The sequence below is a fragment of the Pygocentrus nattereri genome, chromosome 18 (genome assembly GCF_015220715.1).
Source record: "Pygocentrus nattereri isolate fPygNat1 chromosome 18, fPygNat1.pri, whole genome shotgun sequence".
Lineage (NCBI taxonomy): Eukaryota > Metazoa > Chordata > Actinopteri > Characiformes > Serrasalmidae > Pygocentrus > Pygocentrus nattereri.
In genome coordinates, this window is record NC_051228.1 from 322,621 (window position 1) to 345,075 (window position 22,455).

Sequence of the window (22,455 nt, forward strand, 5' to 3'; positions counted from 1 at the left end):
GTGTCAGTGATCAATACAGGAACTCAGAACTTTATATACAAATCAATAAACATTTATTAAAAACGCAGCAACTACATTCAGTGCCGCTTCTGTGCTGATGCTTTAGTGTGTTTACAGAATAAAAGACTGCAGAGCTCAGGATAAACACACAGAGTATGAAGGCTGTGTATAGTGTGAGTATTGTGAGTATTGTGTGTGTTGTGAGTATTATGTGAGCATCATGTGTGTATCGTGAGTACTGTGTGTTTTGTGAGTATTGTGTGTATCATGAGTATTGTGTGTGTGTATCGTGTGAGTATCATATGAGTATTGTGTGTGTATATCGTGTGAGTATCATATGAGTATTGTGTGTGTATATCGTGTGAGTATCATATGAGTATTGTGTGTGTATATCGTGTGAGTATTATGTGAGCATCATGTGTGTATCATGAGTACTGTGTGTTGTGTGTATCATAACTATTGTGTGTATTGTATCGTGTGAGTATTGTGTGTGTATCGTGTTTCTGAGGCTGAAGAATAAAGAGTCAGTAAATCATCTGAGAGCAGAGCTGATCTCACACCTCACACTCACTGAGCTACGAGTGCATGAACTGATATTTACATATTCAAACAGATACAAAACAAACTAAATAAACTGAAATAGATTTGAATGAAATTATCGCCAGAATAAAATCTCACGGAAACTTTACAGGAGCAGAGCAGAATGTCAGATGTTTAAAGGGTCAGTCAGATGTTTAAAGGGTCAGTCAGATCTCTCCTGATGACAGGATCTCTCTCTCTCTCGCTCTGTTTATGTATCTCAGATTAAAGTCTGACCATCACTTCCTCTTCCTCCATCCGGTCTTTATGGTCCGCAGCAGCAGGAAGTGAGTCACTGTGTTTTTGCTGTGTTTGAAGGTCAAAATGAAAAGCGTTTGAACAATGACCGCCGTACTGACCGTCATCTGGACAGAAAGGAGGCAGTAAAGCGACCGTTCACAGCGACGGTTCAAAGAAAGAACTTTTAGAGCAGCTCAGACTGACCTGTGTCCAGTCCACTCAGCGGCCCGGATGTTTATACTCGCAGTGACCTGTTTGGTGCTGAAGTTACTCACTTAAAGCTGCACGATGAAAGTTTGACGTGGAGTTTAAACAGCATTTTAAACCTGCGGTTCACTGTCCAGAACATACTGACCACACCAAGCTAAACCACACACAGTCTGAGGCTCCCCCGTGGTCAGTGTGAAGGTCATCTGTGGTCAGTTTGTGGCCGATCCGTGGTCAGGCTGGTCTTTAGAGGGGAATCTGGAAGGAGTCTTTAATCCACTGGTCGCGGGAGTTTTGGGCAGGCTGTGGGCAGCACAGTGTGGTGTCTGTGGTTGCGCTCTCAACAGCGTCCTCTTCCTCCTCCTCCTCCTCCTCTTCGGAGAATCCATTCTCGGTGGTGAAGGAGTTCTCGCCCAGCGCGGAGGAGATGTCCTGGAACGCTCCTTTATACTCCTGAATGGACTCGTACAGTGACCACAGCTGGCACAGCAGAGACATGTCCAGCTGTCTCAGACCAACCTGCAGAAAAATATCACGTTACTGCCCTCGTATTCACAATATCATCAAAATAAACATTAATATTCACAATATCATCTAAATAAACATTAATATTCACAATATCATCAAAATAAACATTAATATTCACAATATCATCTAAATAAACATTAATATTCAGATCATCTAAATAAACATTCATAATATCATCTAAATAATCATTAAAATTCAGATCATCTAAATAAACATTAATATTCAGATCATCTAAATAAACATTAATATTCACAATATCATCTCTTGCATCATCTACAGCCTGGAGCTCTGCACAGACACAGAAGCTCTTCAGATGGACTTATAAGGATTATAATTTATTTAATCTTATTATTCTTAATTTTTATTTCTTGTTTTAGTTACTTCTCTTAGTTCTTTATTACTTTAAGTTATTTTAATTATTTTTTATTTTATTAATCTCTTCTTCTGATCTTAATCTCTCATCAATTAAACATCAAGTTTTATTTTTAGCTATTTTTATCTTTTTTTCACTGTTATTTTTACATTTTCTTAATCATAAATATTAACACAAACAAACATTAATAACGCAGAGACTGCAGAGCTTTTCTTCATTTAAAATGTTTAAATGTAGTTATTATTTTCTTGTCATGTCAGTCCCTGTTTTTGTAAATGCTCGGCTACACTGAAAACGAGGGTTGCCCTCAATGTACTTCTGAGTCAAAATAAAGGTTGATTGATTGATTGATTGATTGAGTGATTGATTGGTTATGGACGTCAGGTCTTGACCCCTCCATCCTCTGGTGTCACTCACCATCTCTTTCCTCAGCATGGCCAGTGCAGCGTCCAGACTGGCCGGTCTGCTGAAGTTCAGAGCTTCACTCACTCTGGACTTGCTGATATCAGCCTGGATTCTGGTTCTTTTACTGTGAACCTTCTCAATGTCCCTCCAGGATCCGCCGCTGGAGTTCAGGATGCCGCTCAGACCCTTAGGCAGAGGGGGCAGCCCCTCAATGTCCACACTGCCACCTGGACATTCTGCTGATGGACCGGCCTGGACCCCGTTCATGCTCTCCTTTTCCCAAAGATCTGCTCAGTCCTGGCTCTGTTCAGTGATGTTGAGTTCTGCTGGATGAAGAACCTTCAGTGAATCAGGAACATCAATGGTTCTAGATTAGGTCTCAAAAAAACAAAGAACAGAATCCCTCAAAATCAATCTACTGGACCATCAGCAGCTCTGAAGCTCCTCCACCTGACCAGCAGCTTCAAGTTCAACACTAGAACATACCTCACCTTCTGGTTCTCCGGCTCAGGTTCTGGTCCCAGTTCAGTTTGGAAACGTGGAAACAGATCAAAACGAACATTTGTTGGTTCTTAAAAACAGATTTAGAGGCACCGGAGCGGCTCAGCTTCCCGTCAGGGTTTTCCTTTGTCCTGTGAACGTTAGCCACGCCCACCCTGTCTGTCAGCCAATACCGTTTTCGGGCACTAGAGGGCATCGTCCCTGAAGATATACTAAAACCCACCCATATTCGGACATGGCCGGACTAGGATTGGCTCCAAGTCTGACTAGTCCCGCCCTCCTGCCCAAGAATTGGCCTAAAGTGTGGCAAACCCCGCCCTCTCGATCTAGGACTGACTTCTGTCAAACCCCCCACCACCCCGTGAAATAGCACAGCGTGTTAGTGGCCTATAAATGTAAACTAACAGGCTTGTCTGAAGACGGGTGGGAAATTATTTCAATCTGACCTCAGAGGATTAAATAAACTGAACGTTTATGTAAATTATATATTTGATATTCAGCGGTTTTTGACTAAACAAGCAGATATTTCATTTTTTATGTGCTTCACTGTAAAGTAACTCACATTAAAAATAAATGTTTTTTTCATCCAGAACTTTAATTCCTGACGACTCTTCCACTCAAACAGGCCTGAACACAAACACAAACAAGCAACAAGTTCCAGTAAACGCACAACATGACGGGTCACGTTCAGCGTCCAAACCGGCTCTGCAGGGGTCGTACAGCGGCGGTCACCAGACCTCTTCATGAAGATTCACCTTCCAGCTCCTAAAACCCCTCAGGAGCTAAACACAGACGCAGGAACGTCAAACTGACAAAGAAGCAGCTCAACCAAGAACGCTAACGTGGCCAACAACGAACGTGAACCAGCAGCTCGCGCTCATTCACCGTCAGCAACACCAGCTCTCGTCTGAGCTGCTCCTTTACGCCCAAAGCCGCAGAGGACCACCGGACAGGAACGCCACTCGGCTTTTCTGCTACTAGACGCTTCATTTTTTGGCTTAAAGAACTACTGCAGCATTTTTTATCCTATGGAACCAGAATCTTCTGCTTATCATATTTAATTATTTATCTCCATCGTCCACGTCTATAGCATCACTACTTTTCTGGGTTTATTGTCCAAGATAATCAACTGTGCTGTGCAGACGGGGCTCCAGGCGCTCCAGGTGAGGCTGATCAGGGCTGAGCTTTGTAGAAGGTGGATGTCCAGGACTCGGACAGGTGACTGCTGTCATACAGGCGACTGAACGCTGTGCGCAGGTGGACACAGCTGGCCTCAATTTCTGGTTGTCTTTCAGGACAGTCGCAGCTCTCTGAGGCTGCGGAGAGAGTCTGCGCAGGTGCGGATGAGGCTGCACAGCTGGATGCTGGTTTCCACGGAGACAGCCTGCTGTAGCTCCTGCGTGGCCCAGCGCAGTTTGTGCAGCACCGCCTCCTCAGCGTGCATGAGGGCCGGGTGGGTGGGAGGTGGTCCGGCAGGGGGCGAGGCGGTCTGCAGGGTGGTGCCGGTGGGCAGCAGGAAGGCAGGGCTGCCAGAGGGGGTGGGGACCGTAGGGGGCTGTGAAGGGGGTGGGGCTCGGAGTCCTGAGGCCGCACCCTCGCAGTGCTCCGGCCGGGGAAGGCCTGTGATGGAGAGCGGTGGTTCGGTGGGCGGAGCTCCGTTAGCCTGGGGGTGGGGCTGAATGGCCAGCTGACGCTCGCGCACCTGCGACAGAGCCGCCTGCGCATTTAGAGCTGAGAGACAGAAAAACAGAGAAAGACACTAAACTCGGTTGAAAGGGACCCCTGATCACAGTGTAAAAGGGAGTTTCACCCATTTTCTCTACAATTATTTCAAAATAGTCGTTTGGTGTGAAACACTCTGTTCTAGAGAAACTCACCGAGTCAGAGCTGCTCACAGTGGTGGTGATGGGAACCAGACGTCCCTCTAAAAGCTCCTACAGAAAGTTCCTACATGAACTGGTTCTGAATTCACTGCCTGATGACTGAGACGCTGTTTTATGAGAGTTTAGAGAACTTCAGCTCCATTCATGGTGGAGGGAGACATGCAGGGCGCTGTGCGGCAAAATAGTCCCCAAAGAAAACTCATTATTCCAGATTTTCCACTATTTTCCATCATCAGCATTCCATATAAGCTCAGAAGACTCGTGTAGGTTCTCTGGTGGTTCTGGATGGTAAATAAAGTGTCTATATCTGTGTTGTAGTCATGGCAACGCCTGGTTCCCATCACCACCACTGTAAAGATGTCTGAACCGTCCCCTCTGAAAGCAGTTATGAGAAAATTATGCTTATGGCTATGAAACGAATGTACAGCTCCATCGATGAGACGATCGAACACAAGCTATAGATATTTACACCAAATCATTGAAAAACCACTTGGCTGACTAATGATTAAAGACTGGAGCTCATGAGGTGGCACTTCACACACCTGGGTTGTCTTTGTCAACGTCCGAGTCCAGCTCTTGACATGCAACACAGTAATTCTTCTTCTGTTTGTCCTGAAGAAGAATCGTCTGTAACAACATTTCAGGGTTAATCGTCAGCAGTAAAACCTCGTTTAGACAGTCACATTTATGAAAGACTACTGGACGCCTGGATAACTCAACGACCTGATCATTCACAGACATCTCCAGGGTCAGTTAAAAGCTCTTAAACAAGCCAGCACTACAAAAACATCTCAGACAAGCAGTTCTGGCAGCGCTTCACCCTGCAGGGGGGGTGCAAGTGGTCTCACCCCGCACAGCTCGCAGCACTCCCCCAGCATTTTATAGCCTTTGAGCAGGTAATCTCCCATCAGCTTGCTGATTTTGTCCTGGCGCTCCCTGCGGGCCTGGATCACCTTCATCTCCGCCTCAGTGGGAGGCTCCCATTCAAAGTCTTCCTCGTCTGAAAGAAACACAAACAGCTGAAGTTCCACCTTAAACAGGGCCGCAGGTTCAGTCTGGCGCCTTACAGAACACAGAGGCTCTCTGAGCGGAGACTCACCTGAACATCAGCAGGAACAACAAGACCACACCCACTCAGCATTTAGCCCCGCCCACACCAACATTACAAGGAGTGTTTCAGTCCAGAAAGCATTTTAAAAGTAAGGAGCAGCCAATCAGAACAGAGCTCATTTACATACCAGCTCTAAGGCGGTTTGTTTCAGTGGGCTAAAGAAAGGCTGGAAACCGGTGATATAAAAATGAAACCCGGTCGTTTTGGTACAAAAAACGATGACTCGGTTTAAAGCAGCACGAGGCAGCTTGTTCTAACTCTCCGTTCCACCTTAAATAGCGTAGCAGCTAAATCTGATCTGAGGGACTGGATCATAAAAGCAGACAGCTTTTAAATCACAAAGACCGCTCTGCAGCCTTTCATACACACAGTAAACAAATAAACAGAAACAAACAACCGCAGCCATTCAGACACGCACGTAAACAAACACAGAGAAAATCCACAACCCACGGACTAAACAGCATAAATATGTCTGCATATACAATATGAATTAATACTAATATTAGTGAAGATAATCATAAACATTAATACAAACAAACATTAATAACGCGGAGACTGCAGGGCTTTAGCTTTAGCACCCCAGCTAATCGCGCTAACCCGGGCGATAACCGGAGACGGGGGCGCAGTTCGGGGTCTCAGCGCCTCAGAAAGACCCGAAACACGATCAATGATCCCGCCTGGAGCAGAAACGAGCGGAGTAAAAGCGTAAAAACTGTTATTAGGCTGTAAAAGCACCTGCGTTTAGCGCCATGCTCCCCTCCTCACAGCCGCACCGGCACTGAGCGCAGCGAATCGAAGCGCGACACCTGCAGGCCTGGAGGAGTGAAGACCGGCAATGCCCACGCGATTGATACGATACGGTCAATCAATAGTTCTAAATTATGCCGACACAACATGTCAGAATCCCGAGATACTAGTAATTATGTCAACGTTGTAAGTCGGTACAGAAAACAAGCCATTATTTCAGCACAGCAAGTTATTATTACAACATAATCAGAGTTACTAGTAATTGTTTCATTTAGCAGTAGTTATGTAAGTCAACATTTATGGGGGATATGACATTATTTAGACACAATAAACAAATTTTTGAGAACATGTTATTATTACAACATTTCTGAGATTTTTCTGAGCAAGTATGTCAACATAGTAAGCCAGTATTTTCAAAACGGAAGGCATTATCTCGACATATTAAGTCATTATCATCACAATATGTATTTTTGTGTTATGCTGCTTCCAGGAAAAGGGAGTAAAATGAAAAGGATTTCTTATCTTCTTTTCCTCCATAAAGTACAGTCATTATAAAGCCGCATGCCGTCTTGGAAAAGCACTGATAATGTAGAGAACTTTAGATTATCTCTGATATGTATGACATGGGTGGTGGGAAGTGACCAGGCGGTCAGTGAAGTGGCTCTCGGTACCGACACATCGACGTTTTTGACAACTCAGGTTGTTGATGAACGGTAAACAAGTCAACATCGAGGCGGAACTAACGACCTGGCGGACGGTTGCAGTCCGGTCTGACTAACGGTCGCGCTCGCTTGCAGCGCTGCGGTGTTTTGGCGCTGAGAGGCGAATCCGGATTAAAGCGGTAATTCTAGTTTTCCTCTCTTCATAAACCCGCCGAGTCGGTTCCGTTCGGGTCTTTGTGGTCCTGCCATCTTTCGCAGAGCCCCAGGATGAAGCGGAACTCCGCAGTAAACTCGCGAATCCGAGCCAGAGGCGCGGAGATCGGCTCGCAGCGCCGCCGCACGGGGAGCGAGTGGGTTCGCGCGGGTTCGGCAGGACGAGAGAAGGACGGATATTTGCGCGTTAAAGCGCCTCTAAACGCGTCGCATCCACTCCCAGAGCTTTAATTCGGCTCCAGGCGCGTTAAGAGGAAGGCACGGGATCGCTGAAGTTAGCTGCAACTTTCCGTTCCACCTTAAACGCGTTCCGTTCTACCTTAAACACACCAGTTACAGGCGGCTGAATGTAACTGCATCACCATTTAAGGTGGAACGGAAAGTTGGAATAAGCAGCCAGTTTCTGCCCCTTACTGCTTATAATGAAGCGCGTTAATAAACACGGACTGGTCACGGAAACAAACATTAAAGAGTCCATCATACCTTAAACTTATATGTATGTATAAGTGTAATGTATATTTTATATATATATATACACACATACACACACACACGTTATAATTTATAACTGAGGTCAACTTATAACATTCGTGTAAGTCGACGTAACATTTTTACATGGATATTTTCCAACCTCTGGTTATCCCACTTCTACAGACCACCTTTAAAACGAATATATGTAAATGAGCTCTGTTCTGATTGGCTGCCCTGTATTGCAAATTGTTCAAAACATGTTCCGGGTTGAATCACTCCTTATAAGGTAGGAGTGGGCGGGGCGAACTTGGCAGATATATGCAAATGTACTTTATTCAGTCATTTTAATGTCATTAGGTGCATCTGTGTTCCTGTGGTCTGCAGATGAGCGGAGACTCCGACAGGAATAAAGAGTTCCTTGAGCAGCTCCGTCTGCAGGAGCTATACGGCCAGAAACGGGAGGATGGAGACGATCCATATACGTACGTTGATCCAGAAGATGGAACTGTGTACGACTGGGACCATGACAAGAAGGCGTGGTTCCCTAAGGTATAATGACCTTATTCAGTATGTTGTGCATCAAAGGGGGATTCCACCGATTTTTAAAAATTCCCCATATCTCAGTGTGTGAGGCGTAATCAGAGATCCAGAGGGTTTGGAGTGAAGTGGTTCAAATGTCTTTACAGCGGTGGTGATGGGAACCAGGCGTCGCCATGACTACAACACAGATATAGACACTTTATTAACCATCCAGAACCACCAGAGAACCTACACGAGTCTTCTGAGCTTATATGGAATGCTGATGATGGAAAACAGTGGAAAATCTGGAATAATGAGTTTTCTTTGGGGACTATTTTGCCACACAGCGCCCTGCATGTCTCCCTCCACCATGAATGGAGTTGAAGTTCTCTAAACTCTCATAAAACAGCGTCTCAGTCATCAGGCAGTGAATTCAGAACCAGTTCATGTAGGAACTTTCTGTAGGAACTTTTAGAGGGAACGTCTGGTTCCCATCACCACCACTGTGAGGAGCTTTTAGAGGGACGTCTGGTTCCCATCACCACCACTGTGGGCAGCTCCGACAAAGCTAAGTTTATCTAGAACAGAGAACCGCTCTGAACCGCTCTGTTTACATCTGAACCAGTTAATTATGCAGGAATTTAGAAAATCAGGTGGACACTCTGTCCACAGTGATACTTTAGTGAGAAGTGTTTGTTGGCTGTCCGTGACTTCAATTAATTCGTCTTGAAGTTTTAAATCATTAAGTTTATTAATGTGTGCAGATAACTGAGGACTTCATTGCTGCATATCAAGCGAACTACGGCTTCAGTGAGGATGGAACTCCTGACCCGACAGCTGCAGCTCCACCAGGAGAGACTCCACCAGATAAGCCAAAGGAGGAGAAGAAATTAGAAGAGGAGGAGAAGAAATTAGAAGAGGAGGAGAAGAAGGAAAAGGAGGAGGAGGAGGAGGAGGAGGAGGAGAAGAAGCCAGATTCGTCCAGCACTAAAGAGGTCAAACAGAAGGGGGAGAAGAGGAAAGCAGAGCCAGGTGTGGAAACACTGCGGTCACAGATATGATGATGATGATGATGATGATGATGATGTGGTTAATTTTTGTTGTCCTGCATTTTTGAGAAATTATAAGTGACCCTTTAGTTTCTCTGACACTTACAGGCTGGTTTGATATCGAGGAAGATAAAAACACAAATGTTTATGTATCAGGTAAGAATTGACTCAGCGCCCCCTACTGGCAGACATTAACTGATCATGTCCATTTCACTGTACATATATAAAGTGTGTGTGTGTGTGTGTGTGTGTGTGTGTGTGTGTGTGTGTGTGTCAGGTCTTCCTCCTGATATAACCCCTGATGAGTTTGTGGAGTTCATGTCTAAGTGTGGGATCATTATGAGGGACCCGATCACGGAGGAGTATAAGGTGAAGCTCTATAAGGACAGTGAGGGTAACCAGAAAGGAGACGGACTCTGCTGCTACCTCAAGGTGAGTTTACTGTCCACCTGAAGGGCTCGGGCACATTTCTTCCCTCCCTCCGTCTGTCTGTCATTCTGTTTATCTGCTTGTCTGTCTGTCTGTCTGTCTGTCATTCTGCTTATCTACTCGTCGGTCCGTCCGTCTGTCAGTCTGTTTATCTGCTTGTCAATCTGTCTGTCATTCTGTTTATCTACTTGTCTGTCTGTCTGTCTGTCATTCTGTTTATCTACTTGTCTGTCTGTCTGTCTCTCTGTCTGTCTGTCATTCTGCTTATCTACTCGTCGGTCCGTCCGTCTGTCAGTCTGTTTATCTGCTTGTCAATCTGTCTGTCATTCTGTTTATCTACTTGTCTGTCTGTCTGTCTGTCATTCTGTTTATCTACTTGTCTGTCTGTCTGTCTCTCTGTCTGTCTGTCATTCTGCTTATCTACTCGTCCGTCCGTCTGTCTGTCAGTCTGTTTATCTGCTTGTCCGCCCGTCCCCTGTTGGGTGTATAAACGCTGCAGCTCCAGGACTGAGTCAGTTCAGTTTGGTGCGGACTGTGTTTGTACTGATCAGTGAGTCTGTGTGTTTGTGCTCAGAGGGAGTCAGTGGCTCTTGCGGAGCGTCTGCTGGACGACTCTGAGATCCGAGGCTACCGGCTACACGTGGAGGCGGCTCGATTTGAGCTGAAGGGTCAGTACGACGCCAGCAAGAAGAAGAAGAAGAACAAAGAGTACCGGAAAAAACTTCAGCAGCAGCAGAAGTAAGGAGCTTAACTTCGGTTCTTCATTACGTACAAACAGCTCTGCCTGAGGAGCGGCGCACACTGAGCTGCTAAACGCGGGAATGCGCTCGAGCCTGCGGTAGACGCGGGAATGCGCTCGAGCCTGCGGTAGACGCGGGAATGCGCTCGAGCCTGCGGTAGACGCGGGAATGCGCTCGACGCTGCGGTAGACGCGGGAATGCGCTCGAGCCTGCGGTAGATGCGGGAATGCGCTCGAGCCTGCGGTAGACGCGGGAATGCGCTCGAGCCTGCGGTAGACGCGGGAATGCGCTCGACGCTGCGGTAGACGCGGGAATGCGCTCGACGCTGCGGTAGACGCGGGAATGCGCTCGAGCCTGCGGTAGACGCGGGAATGCGCTCGACGCTGCGGTAGACGCGGGAATGCGCTCGACGCGGGAATGCGCTCGACGCTGCGGTAGACGCGGGAATGCGCTCGAGCCCGCGGTAGACGCGGGAATGCGCTCGAGCCCGCGGTAGACGCGGGAATGCGCTCGAGCCCGCGGTAGACGCGGGAATATACCATATAATGACCAATCAGAACTGCCACAGAAACTGCAACATCTGACGGGCTTTTCTTGGGCTTTACTTTGGTTTCTATTAAATTATCTATAAAGCTACAAATATGACAGAATACAGTCTTGTAGTAATAGAATATTATAAAATTGTACCATATTTTTTTAAACTGACCGCAGGCGTTTCTAGAGCCCTGCCCAGCGGGTGGCGCTGCAGTGCTGCGTCAGTTTTTGAGTGTGGAGCCCTTTCTTAAGTGAGATGTTTGATCTGCTGATGTTTACGGTGTCCAGGCAGCTGGACTGGAGGCCGGAGAAGACGGGGGAGGCACGGAAGAGACACGAGCGCGTGGTCATCATCCAGAACATGTTCCACCCAAAAGACTTCGAGGTGAGTTCAGCAGGGGCGAGAGCATGGAGGGATGATGAGAACATTTTAGCTCATCAGCGTAATAATAATCATTATAAAAGACTCAGTTAATCACTTGCATTTATATAGTACTGTACTTTGATTATATTTAGCACCAACTATACTAACTTCATAAACTGAAACGCAGATGTTCCCTCACACAGCTGCCTGAGGTTTGTTTTTAAAGAGCCGATATCATGGAAAAATGACTCCCCCCGTCTGTGTGGAATGTAGTGTGATGTAGTGTGTAGACAGTGCCAGACTGAGCCCGTTCTCCAGGCAGTCCCTAAACGAGGCTTCAGGTCATTATCAGTGACGAGACTGAGAGGCTGGAAATGATCACAGAAATTAGTTATGACTGATTCTGGTTCATAAAACCTCAGAGACGACCGTGTGAACAGACACATAAACGAGTGTCTGAGTAAAACCTCTTATCTGCACCTTCATAAATGTATCTAATAACATAAACACACACAAAATAATATTGTTAGTCGTTTTATTCACTGCTGTCGGAACAAAATCTCGTATCTCCAGAATGAGAAACTTACAGGAGATGAAAACACATGTACATGCAGTGTGTGGGGGTGTGTGGGTGTGTGTGTGGGTGTGAGATACACACACACACACACACACACACACACACACACACACACACACCATTAAAAGATTGATTGAATGCGGACACTCGCTGAACGCAGCACTCCGTGTCAGTGAGGTCGTGTTTAGTGTGACGGTAACATTAGACCTGAATAACTGAGATGCCGATCAGATGAACAGCAGGTTTACCTGCATTCCTGCAGCAGGTGCACCTTCATCCTCACACGCCCCTGCAGTACCAGCTCGTCACTCTGCCTTTAGTTCATGAGGGTCACCATCAGAAATGCACCTACTGTCCAAAAGTATCCAGACAGGCCTTCTATTCATGATGTCACCCTTTAAAGTAGGACACTGGAGCAGCCTGAGGTCACATGACCCTAAGGTCTCCAAGCCCAATGACAGTCGTGGGCTAGAGGGGTATAAAGCCCCCCAGCACTGGGCTGTGGAGCAGTGGAACTGGGTTCTCTGGAGTGATGGAGCTCCATCCAGTACCTTTGGGATGAGCTGGGGTGACCAGAAGTGACCACCCAACATCACAGCACATTTACTGCAGCACAGTGTATTGTGGCATTTCTTTAAAAAAGTGTTTTATTGTAATAAAATAACGCAAACGAATTGAAATAAATATTAACAGTCTAAATAATAATTATTAACATTGTAGAATTCAAAGCAAAGTAGCAGGAAGTGTTTCTTTTCAGGCTGAGATGGTTCCTTCTTTAAGATTTAAAATATGAAAATATTTAGACTGCGTTCACGTTACGAGCTTCATTGCTCAGATCTGGCCTCTCTGACTCGGTGGTTCACCCTCGTTTAGGTCAGTGACTCAGATTGGTCATTAATGTCTCCTGAACTGACCCTCATGAGCTCCTCCTACTCAGTGACGTCACATGACTGAATCACTGCATCTTCAGCACAAACTAACGAGCAGAACGAGCTTCGCTGAGAAGATCATTAACTCTGATCAGCTCTCAGCTTCATTATTAGAGCCAGATGTCTGTTCAGTGCTGTTGCCGTGGTAACGCTGAATGATGCCACAGCGCAGTGGGGGAAAAAAGCTCATGAATTCCGATCTGAGGGTCACGTTAAGGTCACATGGCCACAAATTGAATACGTGTCCAATCTAGGACCACATGGGAAAGGCTATGTTCATGTTACCAGGCTAAAGTGGCACAAATCCGATTTTTTTTTTGTCCTAATGTGACGCAAATCTGATCTTTTCAAATCCGACTTGAGCCACATTCATAATTGGTCCTAGATGGGATACGTATCCGATTCGTGGCTGTGCGACGTTAATGTGGCGCTCAGATGGGAATTCATGCATGTGTGTATGTGAATGTAGCTGAAGTGGCTCAGGTCACATTTGAAAAGGTCAGATTTGTGTCCACACAACTCTGAAAACATCAGATCTGAGTCACATTGGGGCCAAAAATATCTGGTCTGTGCCACTTTAGCCTTATAATGAGAACGTAGCCTTAGTGTAGTTCATCACGCAGATCTCCATCAGTGTGGGGGCGGCTGTTTAACTGTGCTGTACGTTTTCATTCAGGAAGATCCGCTGGTGCTGAACGAGTACCGAGAGGATCTGCGGACAGAGTGTGAGAAATTTGGGGAGGTCAAGAAGGTCATCATCTTTGATGTGAGTATCGATGCTCTGATTATTTGCCGTCCTGTTCTAAGCAGTCAGTGAATTTTCACGCTGACGCACAACTTCCAGTGTTGTAAGGTAATATTCCTGTAATGAATGCAAAGCATGACTGAATTCAGCCCCTGTGATATTATAACACGGTAATATTACAGTGTTCTCTCTGAGGACCTGCGGAATTTATCATTTCTAGTGTGTTTGTGTGTTTGCATGTATCAGCGACACCCTGACGGCGTGGCCTCGGTGGCATTTAAAGAGCCGGAGGGGGCGGATGTGTGCCAGGTGACGCTGGATGGGCGCTGGTTTGGAGGGAGGAAGCTTTCAGCTCAGCTGTGGGACGGAGTTACAGACTATCAGGCAAGACCAACGCCTAAGCGCAGGGGGCGATATGGCTTCTGCTGTTTCGTTTGAAAAGCCTTTATAATGTCTGACAGATTGTACTGTGTGTTTCGTCTCTCCTGCCGCTCCTCTCAGGTGGAGGAGACGTCGCGGGAGCGTGAGGAGAGGTTAAAGGGGTGGTCCACGTTTCTGGGGGATGAAAAGGCTGCTGAGGCTGCAGGCCAGGCTAAAGACACTGAAGGAATGAAGGAAGCAGAAAACTCCCAGGGGGCGGAGTCAGCATCAGCCCCACCCACAGATACAGCACCATCACAGTCAGAAGATGAAACGGCAGCGGAACAGCCGGATGAAGCGGACGTGGATTCCACAGACAGCAGCCTGGCGGGCAGTGACGACGAGGCTTAGGTCCAACCTGGGAAACACCGCATACCTGAACATTCAGACCTAAAACACTGGCCTGTCACTGACCCACCCAGGCTCCGCCCACTTTCATACATACTGTTGTGAGGATGGACATCTTTAGTGTTCTGAGTTCCAAACTGAGTCGGTTCTACACGTTTAATGGGATTTTTAACCGTGTTATGCTTGTCCGACCCACAGTAGTAGCTATGAACAAGTTTGTGGGTGGAGCCTGGGGGGGCAGTTCCTGTTTGTTTATGTGTGTCCTGTCATATCAAAGCCAAGGGAGCGTTTTGAAATATGAAATTGGGTTAATAAGGTTAATAAGTGTAAAAGTGTGTTTGTATGAATTCTCCTACCGACTGATGGTTTTCCTGAGTGAAGCTCATATTTTATAATAAAAGTAATGGAAGGATCCATATAATTGTGCATCTTTAAAGAGCTGTTAATTTATTAAAGGGGGACTTTTTTAAATGTTTGCATAATTAAGTGGTTAAGATGTAAAAAGAGGTTTGGTGTGAAACGCTCTGTTCTAGATAAACTTACTGAGACAGAGCCGTTCACAGTGATGGTGATGGGAACCAGACGTCCCCCTCTAAAAGCTCCTCACAGTGGTGGTGATGGGAACCACACGTCCCTCTCTAAAAGCTCCTCACAGTGGTGGTGATGGGAACCAGACGTCCCTCTCTAAAAACTCCTTACAGTGGTGGTGATGGGAACCAGACGTCCCTCTCTAAAAACTCCTTACAGTGGTGGTGATAGGAACCAGACGTCCCTCTCTAAAAACTCCTTACAGTGGTGGTGATGGGAACCAGACGTCCCTCTCTAAAAACTCCTTACAGTGGTGGTGATGGGAACCAGACGTCCCTCTCTAAAAACTCCTTACAGTGGTGGTGATGGGAACCAGACGTCCCTCTCTAAAAGCTCCTCACAGTGTTGGTGATGGGAACCAGACGTCCCTCTAAAAGCTCCTACAGAAAGTTCCTACATGAACTGGTTCTGAATTCACTGCCTGATGACTGAGACGCTGTTTTATGAGAGTTTAGAGAACTTCAACTCCATTCATGGTGGAGGGAGACTTGCAGGGCGCTGTGCGGCAAAATAGTCCCCAAAGAAAACTCATTATTCCAGATTTTCCACTGTTTTCCATCATCAACATTCCATATAAGCTCAGAAGACTCGTGTAGGTTCTCTGGTGGTTCTGGATGGTCAATAAAATGTGTTCTCATGGCGACGCCTGGCTTCTCTATATATATATCTATATTATCTGAATGTTTACGCCTCAACCGCTGAGCTAAGCAGGAAATTTGGAAGTCGCTTCTCATGTTTTTATGGTTTGGTGCTGCTGGTCTGTGTGAGATGTTTGTAAAGGTGTTTGTTGTCCATCGCTCCATGAATGTAAACAAGCCCTGATTTAAGCTTGGCCTCTTACTGAGAGATATTTTTACCTTTCTGCATTTTTGTCGTGAGTGTAGCTGTGAGGGTGTTTCTGGTTGAACTGGCTGAGCTGCATTTCCCTCTGACACACACTCCACACACATTTCCCTCTGACACACACTACACACACTCCATACACTCCTCTCAGTGTGAGCTGCATGAACACAGCAATGATGGTCATTGAAACTTAAATGGAATTAAACCGTAGCCCGAACATCAGGAGACGCAGTGAGTATTAAGTCCTTTATTTTAAATACAGGGCATCAAATAATACACAGTGCTCAAATGATTGTTACAAAAATGTTGTAAGGACTCCATTATTCAATACCTATTATGAATTATTCAGTATGTACTATACCTGCAACGAAAGGAGCTACTTTGTAGAGATATTTCTGAGAGAGTGCCAGTGATCTGTGGTGTCCCCCAGGGTTAAATTCTTGGGCAACTCTAATTCTTACATGCTGCCTTTTGCCCAAATACTACAAGACTATAATATCTTACCATAGCTTTGCAGATCTCCTCTCCCCAAACCACTATGGTCCCCTTGACTCACTCTGTAAGGGCCTTGAGCTCATCACTGACTGGATGGGGCAAGACTTTCTGTAATTGAATAAAGATAAAACACATTTAATTCATGAATAGCAGTGAGAGGCTGAGACTAGCTGCCTATCTGGACTCGAGAGCCCTAAAACCCAAAGATCCTAGTACGTAACCTTGGTGTACTGATGGACTCTGATCTCAGTTTTATCAGTCGTGTCAAAGCAGTGACTAAATCAGCTTTTTATCACCTTAAGAACATCACCAAGATCAGAGATGTTCTGAATAAAGCAGACCTGGAGAAACTCATACAGGCCTTTATTTCTAGCAGGATTGTTCACTGTAATGGTCTCCTAACCGGACCCCCAAAAAGACCATCAAACAGCTTCAGCTGGTGCAGAATGCAGCTGCTAGAGTCTCACTAGGAGTGAAAAACTCCCCTCAATCCCAAATCCTCACGCTGGCTACCAGCCTTTTCCAGAACAGGCTTTAAGGAGCTGTTTCTGCTCTATAAACATCAAGAGCAGCGTATTTATCTGACCTATTGCAGCGATATGAGCCGAGCTGAACTCTCAGATCATTAGGAACTGGTCAGCCAGACCTGCCAAAGGTGAGGATTAAACATGGAGAAGCAGCGTTTGGATACTGAACTGCTCTTAAATGGACCAAACTGGGCAGAGAGCGTTAGAAGAGCCAACACTGGCCACTTTAAACCAGCCTGAACACATTCCTGTTAGAGCAGCTTTCAGCTGAGTTTAAACCCTGTTAGTGTTTCTAGACCCTTTTTCCTCTGTAACAGCGCTTTATTATCCGGATCTAACTTTTTTTTAATTTGATCATTTAACGAATGTTTTAATTCTGTTTCAATCATGTTTTAATTTCTATTCTTATTTACTGTATTTTATTAAACAACTCTGTATTGTCTGGCTGTATTTTCTCATTTGTAAAGCGTGAAGGACAGCCGTGTATATAAGGTGCTCTATAAATAAACTTGCCTTTATTTACTATGAATTACTCAGTATCCACTATGAATTATTCAGTATCTACTGTGAATATTATTCAGTATCTACTGTGAATATTATTCAGTATCCACTGTGAATTATTCAGTATCTGCTATGAGTTATTCTAGACCAGATTAGGCTTTTATTTGTTCCTCGTCTCTGAGATCTGCTTCAGTCTGAGCTGTTATTTGGATTTATTTTCTTTGAATAAATTAATGATAAATAAATTTATTGTGAATAAATAATAATAAATAAATAAACCTGGTTTACTGCTGTTACATTAGTATAGTTTGTTGTTCAAGGTCTGAACATTGCGCTGTTTGTGTCTTTGCTCAGTGATGGACGACAGAAGAGAACCAGCACAGAAGCAGATGGAGTCGCCACACAGCGTCATACACACTTACTATCAGGGGGACATTAACGCTGTGGTGGACGAACACTTTTTCCGCGCTCTCAATAAATCCAACATGCCCAAAGACCTCAGCACCAAGAGCCGAGAGAACCGCAGAACGTCCAAACCCGGTGAGTTAAACCTGCGGGAGCTGTTTCTGAGAACTAGCGAAGAACAACTGTTTTAGTTTTGGATGCTTAAAAACTCACATTTAGCAGCCTGAAGATTCTCCACCAGGGGGCGCTTGCGGCACCCAGAGCTTTTTGTAAGCTTGAGTGAAGAAGAGGAAGCCCACACCAGCAGGATCTCACTACACACAGGCCTGTTTACAGTCACACACAACATTTTTACAGCACTGTGCAAAAGTAAGACCCTTTATTTATTCGCTTTCCAGTAAAACCAGCTGGTAAGTAAACTTGTGATGGTCTAAATGGGTCAAAGGTCACACTATGGGTCTGAGAGGACGTGTAGCTGATCAAGAAGAACCTCACTGAGAAAAGGAGACGGACACATCAAACAGAGAAGCTGAACGATGGACTGACCACCCCAGAGTCCAGACCTCAGCACCACTGAATGGGTTTGATTAGTTCAGGAAATCATCAACCAGCTTCTCAGACTGAGCTTTGGAGGCAGGTCTGCAGGTTCTTTGAGGAGCTAACAGTGAGACTCCTGAGAAGAACGGAAGCCGGAATGACGGGAGAGAGAGGCTCGCTGACTGGACACGGCTGAGAGGAGATTCAGCTGATCAGTTATTTTCTCTTAAATATGAGTTTCATGATTTTTTCCTCACACTGGAAAGTGAATAACTTGTACTTAACGGCTGTTTTGACTGGAAATGAAACGAAAGGCCTCTGATGTTTATCCGGCACTGAAAGAAGGTCCACTCTGCCGTTATTGCTGGACTGTTGATGGTTTCTGAGGGAGCGTGCAAACACATTCAGAACGCGCCGGAAACACCTGACTTATTTATCTTGAACATTCAGCCACAAGAGCATTAGTGAGGTCAGGTACTGATGTTAGATGGTCAGGTCTGGATCAATAATCATCCCAAAAGGTACTGGATAGAGCTCCATCACTCCAGAGAACCCAGTTCCACTGCTCCAGAGCCCAATGATGGGGGGCTTTATACCCCTCTAACCCATGCCAAGACTGGCATCGTGGGTCAGCCTGATAGGCTGAGCTGTCGAGGGTCCTGATTTTCTGTTATACATAAAGTTGCTGCTCGTCCATAAAAGACCATCTCAGTGTTTGTGGGTTTTTATATTTCTGGATCAGCAGCTGCTCTTCACAATGTATGGGACTGTCCTAATGAACAGACCAACAGAAATGAGCTGGAATAATAATAATAATAATAATACATACCATACAAACCATACACAACAAATTCTCCGTCAGTCTGATGAACCGTTTCACATTTAATCAGTCAAAGGGTTCTTTGAGTGTTAATGGTTCTATAAAGAACCATTGTCTTTACTAAAGAACCCTTGAGGAACCGTCTTTAAGCGTGCAGGTCTGTCCTTCAGCAGCAGAAGAGACTTTAAGCTGGAGTATCACCTGACGGACTCGCTGTAAAGTGTGTAGAGTAGGAATCTGTATGTATATGGAGCTACAGCGCCCTCTGCAGGCTGAAGCTCTCGCTCACTACACCTCACTCAGTCCATCACTGTAGAGCTGAGTGATTCTCTTAAAGGGCCGTATCATCCAAACCCACATTATCTCATTAAAACTGGGATATAATTGTTAATGGTTGAAATGTAGAACATACATTCCATATATTATAATAATATGTATGTTGTATGTTCTACACTAAATTTCCAAAACAGCCTATTTTGGATTAGTTTTTTCTCATTTACATATATACATCATTTACATATATACATCATTTATGTCTAGCCCCGCCCATTCGGTTTACAGCATCTAAGCTCCGCCCGTTCAGCCTACAACAGTTTAACCCCACCCATTCACACTGAAGTAACAAGGAGGGTTTCAGTGCCAACGGCTTTTTGAATGTGGTGCTGTACAGATCAGCAATTCAGAACAGAGCTCATTTACATACGTCAGCTTTAAAAATCGGTAATAAAAATCTGTGCATCACGCTTTTTTCCCCAAATCTCAGATTTTCACGCTCCGTCCTCCTGGTCTCCATCGTGGTCCAAAAGTGGATTATCTCCAGGTTCCCCCAGCCTGAGCCAGAGTTCCTCTGCTGAAGAACCGCTCCATCCTCAGGGGGTCATCATGGGTCCACTGTCTGCTGAGCCGTGGGTTTACCAAGGCAGGCAGGGGTCTGGTTATAACCTCCCCCAGCTGTACCGGCAGCCTGCAGCTGCACCTGCAGGTGGCAGCTCCTCATATCTCCAATTGCTGCACATGGAGCGGTCAGCAGGGGGCATACTGACCCCACCCTCCACCAAAACAGACATGCAGCTGGAGTGGGCAGCTGGTAACAGCCACAGAGATGCACACCGTGGCAGGACTCACCTGGACACAGGTATGGTCAGAATCTGAATCAGAATCTACTTGCCAACTATTATTATTATTATTATTATTATTATTATTATTATTAGTTTATTTATTTATTTTTAATTTTTTATTTTTATTATTATTAAGTTGTAGATAGGTGGGTACTGAATAATTCATAAGAAGCTAATCTCAGACTGTAAATGGACCTGACTGGTGGACTGCTTTGGAGTAATGGGGGCTGATTTTTCACTGAACTATCGCTTTAAATGTTCTCTTGGTTTGTAGGTTTACAGATGCCAGAGAAAAGTAAGGACGTGTACTGGTACTGAAAACGCAGAACCGTCCACTCTACAGGGCCAGCTGCTTTAAGAGGGAAAGGTCACGACCCCTCAAAGACTCTTACAGAAGCACTGCTGCACTAATGAAACACACGGCGCTGCAGACCAGGAGATCCAGGACATCCAGGAGAACATTGTTATTATTATTATTATTATTACTACATGCCACAGATATTTCTATGCAGGTGTCACTTCACTGGAAGAAGACACCTGTCCTGTCTCTTCTGTTCTTCACCTCCTCTCAACCCCGTATTAATCACTCCTCATGCAGTAACTCACCACATTAAACTGAAACTTATTTATATTTTACTATTTTTCTTTTTCAAAAAGTGCAAAAATGAAGAAACAGCAGCTCAGAGTCCTCCACTGGGGCCACGCCCCCTTTATTGCCTTGTTGTGATGTCATTACTCAGACCTTTCAGGTGTTTTCACGAGCCTGTGGGCTGAAGAGTTTCGCTGTCCACTCAGTGGAACTGAGTCCGAGGAAGATGCTCTAGATCAGAATCTTCAAATATTCAAATAATAAAACCGAGAATTTGTTATATGCAAATGAGCTGCTGTCTAACGTTATACACACATTGGAAAAGCGTGAGCTGTCTGAACAATGTCCTCCAGCAGAAGGCAGTGTAGAGCCTGCATCTTCAGCGTTGCCAGATTGGGTGGTTTTCTCCTCCAAATTAGGTTCATTTTTGGTTTGATTTGGTGCAGAAAAAAGTGCTTTGGAGGGAAAAGGAATGATGGGTAAAAAGTATTTATAATAATAATCTGAATTTCTTCATAATACAGCTGAAATGTGAATGAGCTAAACTTCTCTACATCCACTTTGTCAATCAAACGTTTGATAACTCATTTTTATTTAATACACTTATAATTCTTGTCTTTGATACAACATTGCAGTAAAACTCATGTTAAAAATCTTAAGACAGAAAATGATCCAATCAGGATTGTTCTCTTTGGGGTATCTGGGCAGATACAGCTGACGTGCTCTCCTATTGGTTAGGCCTTCAGCAGCTGGACTGAAGGCCTTACATGCTAGATCAACAGATGAACCAACCAATCACACTCTGATTTACAGTGGGTGGGGCCAAAATGTCATTCTAGTCCTTCTGTAGGTTCTAGATAAGTGACTGTGAATAAGAGTTGTAGTCTAAGCAGGTTTGGGCAGAGAACGTGTAGAGGAGAATTCCTGCTCTGTAACGTCTTCCTGTTCTCAGACACTAGGGGGCGCTCCAAAAATGAATGGGTTGAGTAATGAAATCATAGTTTATAAAGGCTGAAACATTTTAATGTAAAAGAATTCCTTCATTTCCTGAACAGCATAAAACATTTTAACACCGCTGTTTTATTTAAGAGCTTTTAAACTCATGTACTTTCATGACGTCAGTGAGTGCAAACAGCCAATGAGGTGCTCTGCTCGCCCATCAATCATCATGCTCTAGCAGTAAAGCCCCGCCCCCTGCTGCCCAAACCCGTTACTGTAGAAATAAAGGAAACACACAGGTGAATTTTCTCTGCTGTTTTAGTGAAACTCCGCCTCCTGCTGTCTGACATTAAAGGAAAGTTCTGGGTGATTAGAAATTCGTATTTAGCCATTGGGCTCCATTCACTCCCATTCATTGAGGACTCACTCGCTGGCACCCTCTGCTGTTCAGCAGTCCTGTTTTTGATATAACAGGGGAAATAGGAAGTGGCCAGGCTGCTCACAGGCTGCTCAGGGTCC

At 45.2% G+C, this 22,455-nt stretch overlaps 4 protein-coding genes across 12 annotated transcripts; 2 read left to right on the plus strand and 2 right to left on the minus strand.

Moving 5' to 3' along the window:
* Positions 1–375: 375 nt before the first annotated feature.
* Positions 376–3,286, minus strand: fam89b (family with sequence similarity 89 member B). 6 transcript variants are annotated; one of them, XM_017725724.2, is made up of 3 exons: positions 2,824–3,286; positions 2,345–2,655; positions 376–1,545 (listed from the first exon to the last, which is right to left on the minus strand). In XM_017725724.2, exons 2-3 carry the CDS (start codon positions 2,597–2,599, stop codon positions 1,273–1,275), a joined length of 528 nt encoding a protein of 175 aa, XP_017581213.1. In that variant the 5' UTR covers positions 2,600–2,655; positions 2,824–3,286; the 3' UTR covers positions 376–1,272. The 6 variants fall into 6 exon arrangements, with proteins under 6 accessions (XP_017581213.1, XP_017581211.1, XP_017581210.1 ...); XM_017725722.2 differs by having other exon boundaries at positions 2,345–2,671; XM_017725721.2 differs by having other exon boundaries at positions 2,345–2,710.
* Positions 3,287–3,407: 121 nt separating this feature from the next.
* znrd2 (zinc ribbon domain containing 2) lies at positions 3,408–6,995 on the minus strand. 2 transcript variants are annotated; one of them, XM_017725719.2, is made up of 4 exons: positions 6,563–6,995; positions 5,565–5,716; positions 5,259–5,343; positions 3,408–4,564 (listed from the first exon to the last, which is right to left on the minus strand). In XM_017725719.2, the coding sequence occupies exons 1-4, from the start codon at positions 6,576–6,578 to the stop codon at positions 4,125–4,127; spliced, it is 693 nt and encodes a 230-aa protein (XP_017581208.1). In that variant the 5' UTR covers positions 6,579–6,995; the 3' UTR covers positions 3,408–4,124. The 2 variants fall into 2 exon arrangements, with proteins under 2 accessions (XP_017581208.1, XP_017581209.1); XM_017725720.2 differs by lacking the exon at positions 6,563–6,995 and adding an exon at positions 5,816–6,539.
* A 316-nt stretch (positions 6,996–7,311) lies between these two features.
* On the plus strand, positions 7,312–15,010 carry htatsf1 (HIV-1 Tat specific factor 1). Of its 3 annotated transcripts, none has more exons than XM_017725716.2 (10): positions 7,312–7,415; positions 8,305–8,469; positions 9,204–9,471; positions 9,597–9,644; positions 9,766–9,920; positions 10,492–10,655; positions 11,480–11,576; positions 13,738–13,827; positions 14,053–14,190; positions 14,308–15,010. In XM_017725716.2, the coding sequence occupies exons 2-10, from the start codon at positions 8,305–8,307 to the stop codon at positions 14,575–14,577; spliced, it is 1,395 nt and encodes a 464-aa protein (XP_017581205.1). In that variant the 5' UTR covers positions 7,312–7,415; the 3' UTR covers positions 14,578–15,010. The 3 variants fall into 3 exon arrangements, with proteins under 3 accessions (XP_017581205.1, XP_017581206.1, XP_017581207.1); XM_017725717.2 differs by having other exon boundaries at positions 7,314–7,415; positions 8,278–8,469; XM_017725718.2 differs by lacking the exon at positions 7,312–7,415 and adding an exon at positions 8,074–8,206.
* Positions 15,011–15,813: 803 nt separating this feature from the next.
* On the plus strand, positions 15,814–21,039 carry si:ch73-52f15.5 (uncharacterized protein LOC100150557 homolog). The gene is made up of 4 exons (XM_017725715.2): positions 15,814–16,236; positions 17,883–18,068; positions 20,054–20,425; positions 20,683–21,039. Exons 1-4 carry the CDS (start codon positions 16,200–16,202, stop codon positions 20,724–20,726), a joined length of 639 nt encoding a protein of 212 aa, XP_017581204.2. The 5' UTR covers positions 15,814–16,199; the 3' UTR covers positions 20,727–21,039.
* Positions 21,040–22,455: the final 1,416 nt, after the last annotated feature.

Excerpts from the sequence above, each read along its gene's own strand:
- fam89b (XM_017725724.2), bottom strand. The coding sequence starts at position 2,599 with ATGAACGGGGTCCAGGCCGGTCCATCAGCAGAATGTCCAGGTGGCAGT. Across the intron at positions 1,546-2,344 it reads CCATGCTGAGGAAAGAGATG|GTTGGTCTGAGACAGCTGGA; the intron begins GTGAGTGACACC and ends ATTTTTCTGCAG.
- znrd2 (XM_017725719.2), bottom strand. Across the intron at positions 5,344-5,564 it reads AGTGCTGCGAGCTGTGCGGG|ACGATTCTTCTTCAGGACAA; the intron begins GTGAGACCACTT and ends ATGTTGTTACAG. Across the intron at positions 4,565-5,258 it reads CGTTGACAAAGACAACCCAG|CTCTAAATGCGCAGGCGGCT; the intron begins GTGTGTGAAGTG and ends TCTGTCTCTCAG.
- htatsf1 (XM_017725716.2), top strand. The coding sequence starts at position 8,305 with ATGAGCGGAGACTCCGACAGGAATAAAGAGTTCCTTGAGCAGCTCCGT. Across the intron at positions 9,921-10,491 it reads GACTCTGCTGCTACCTCAAG|AGGGAGTCAGTGGCTCTTGC; the intron begins GTGAGTTTACTG and ends GTTTGTGCTCAG. Across the intron at positions 11,577-13,737 it reads TCCACCCAAAAGACTTCGAG|GAAGATCCGCTGGTGCTGAA; the intron begins GTGAGTTCAGCA and ends GTTTTCATTCAG.
- si:ch73-52f15.5 (XM_017725715.2), top strand. The coding sequence starts at position 16,200 with ATGGAATTAAACCGTAGCCCGAACATCAGGAGACGCA. Across the intron at positions 18,069-20,053 it reads CCGCAGAACGTCCAAACCCG|ATTTTCACGCTCCGTCCTCC; the intron begins GTGAGTTAAACC and ends CCCAAATCTCAG. Across the intron at positions 20,426-20,682 it reads CAGGACTCACCTGGACACAG|GTTTACAGATGCCAGAGAAA; the intron begins GTATGGTCAGAA and ends CTTGGTTTGTAG.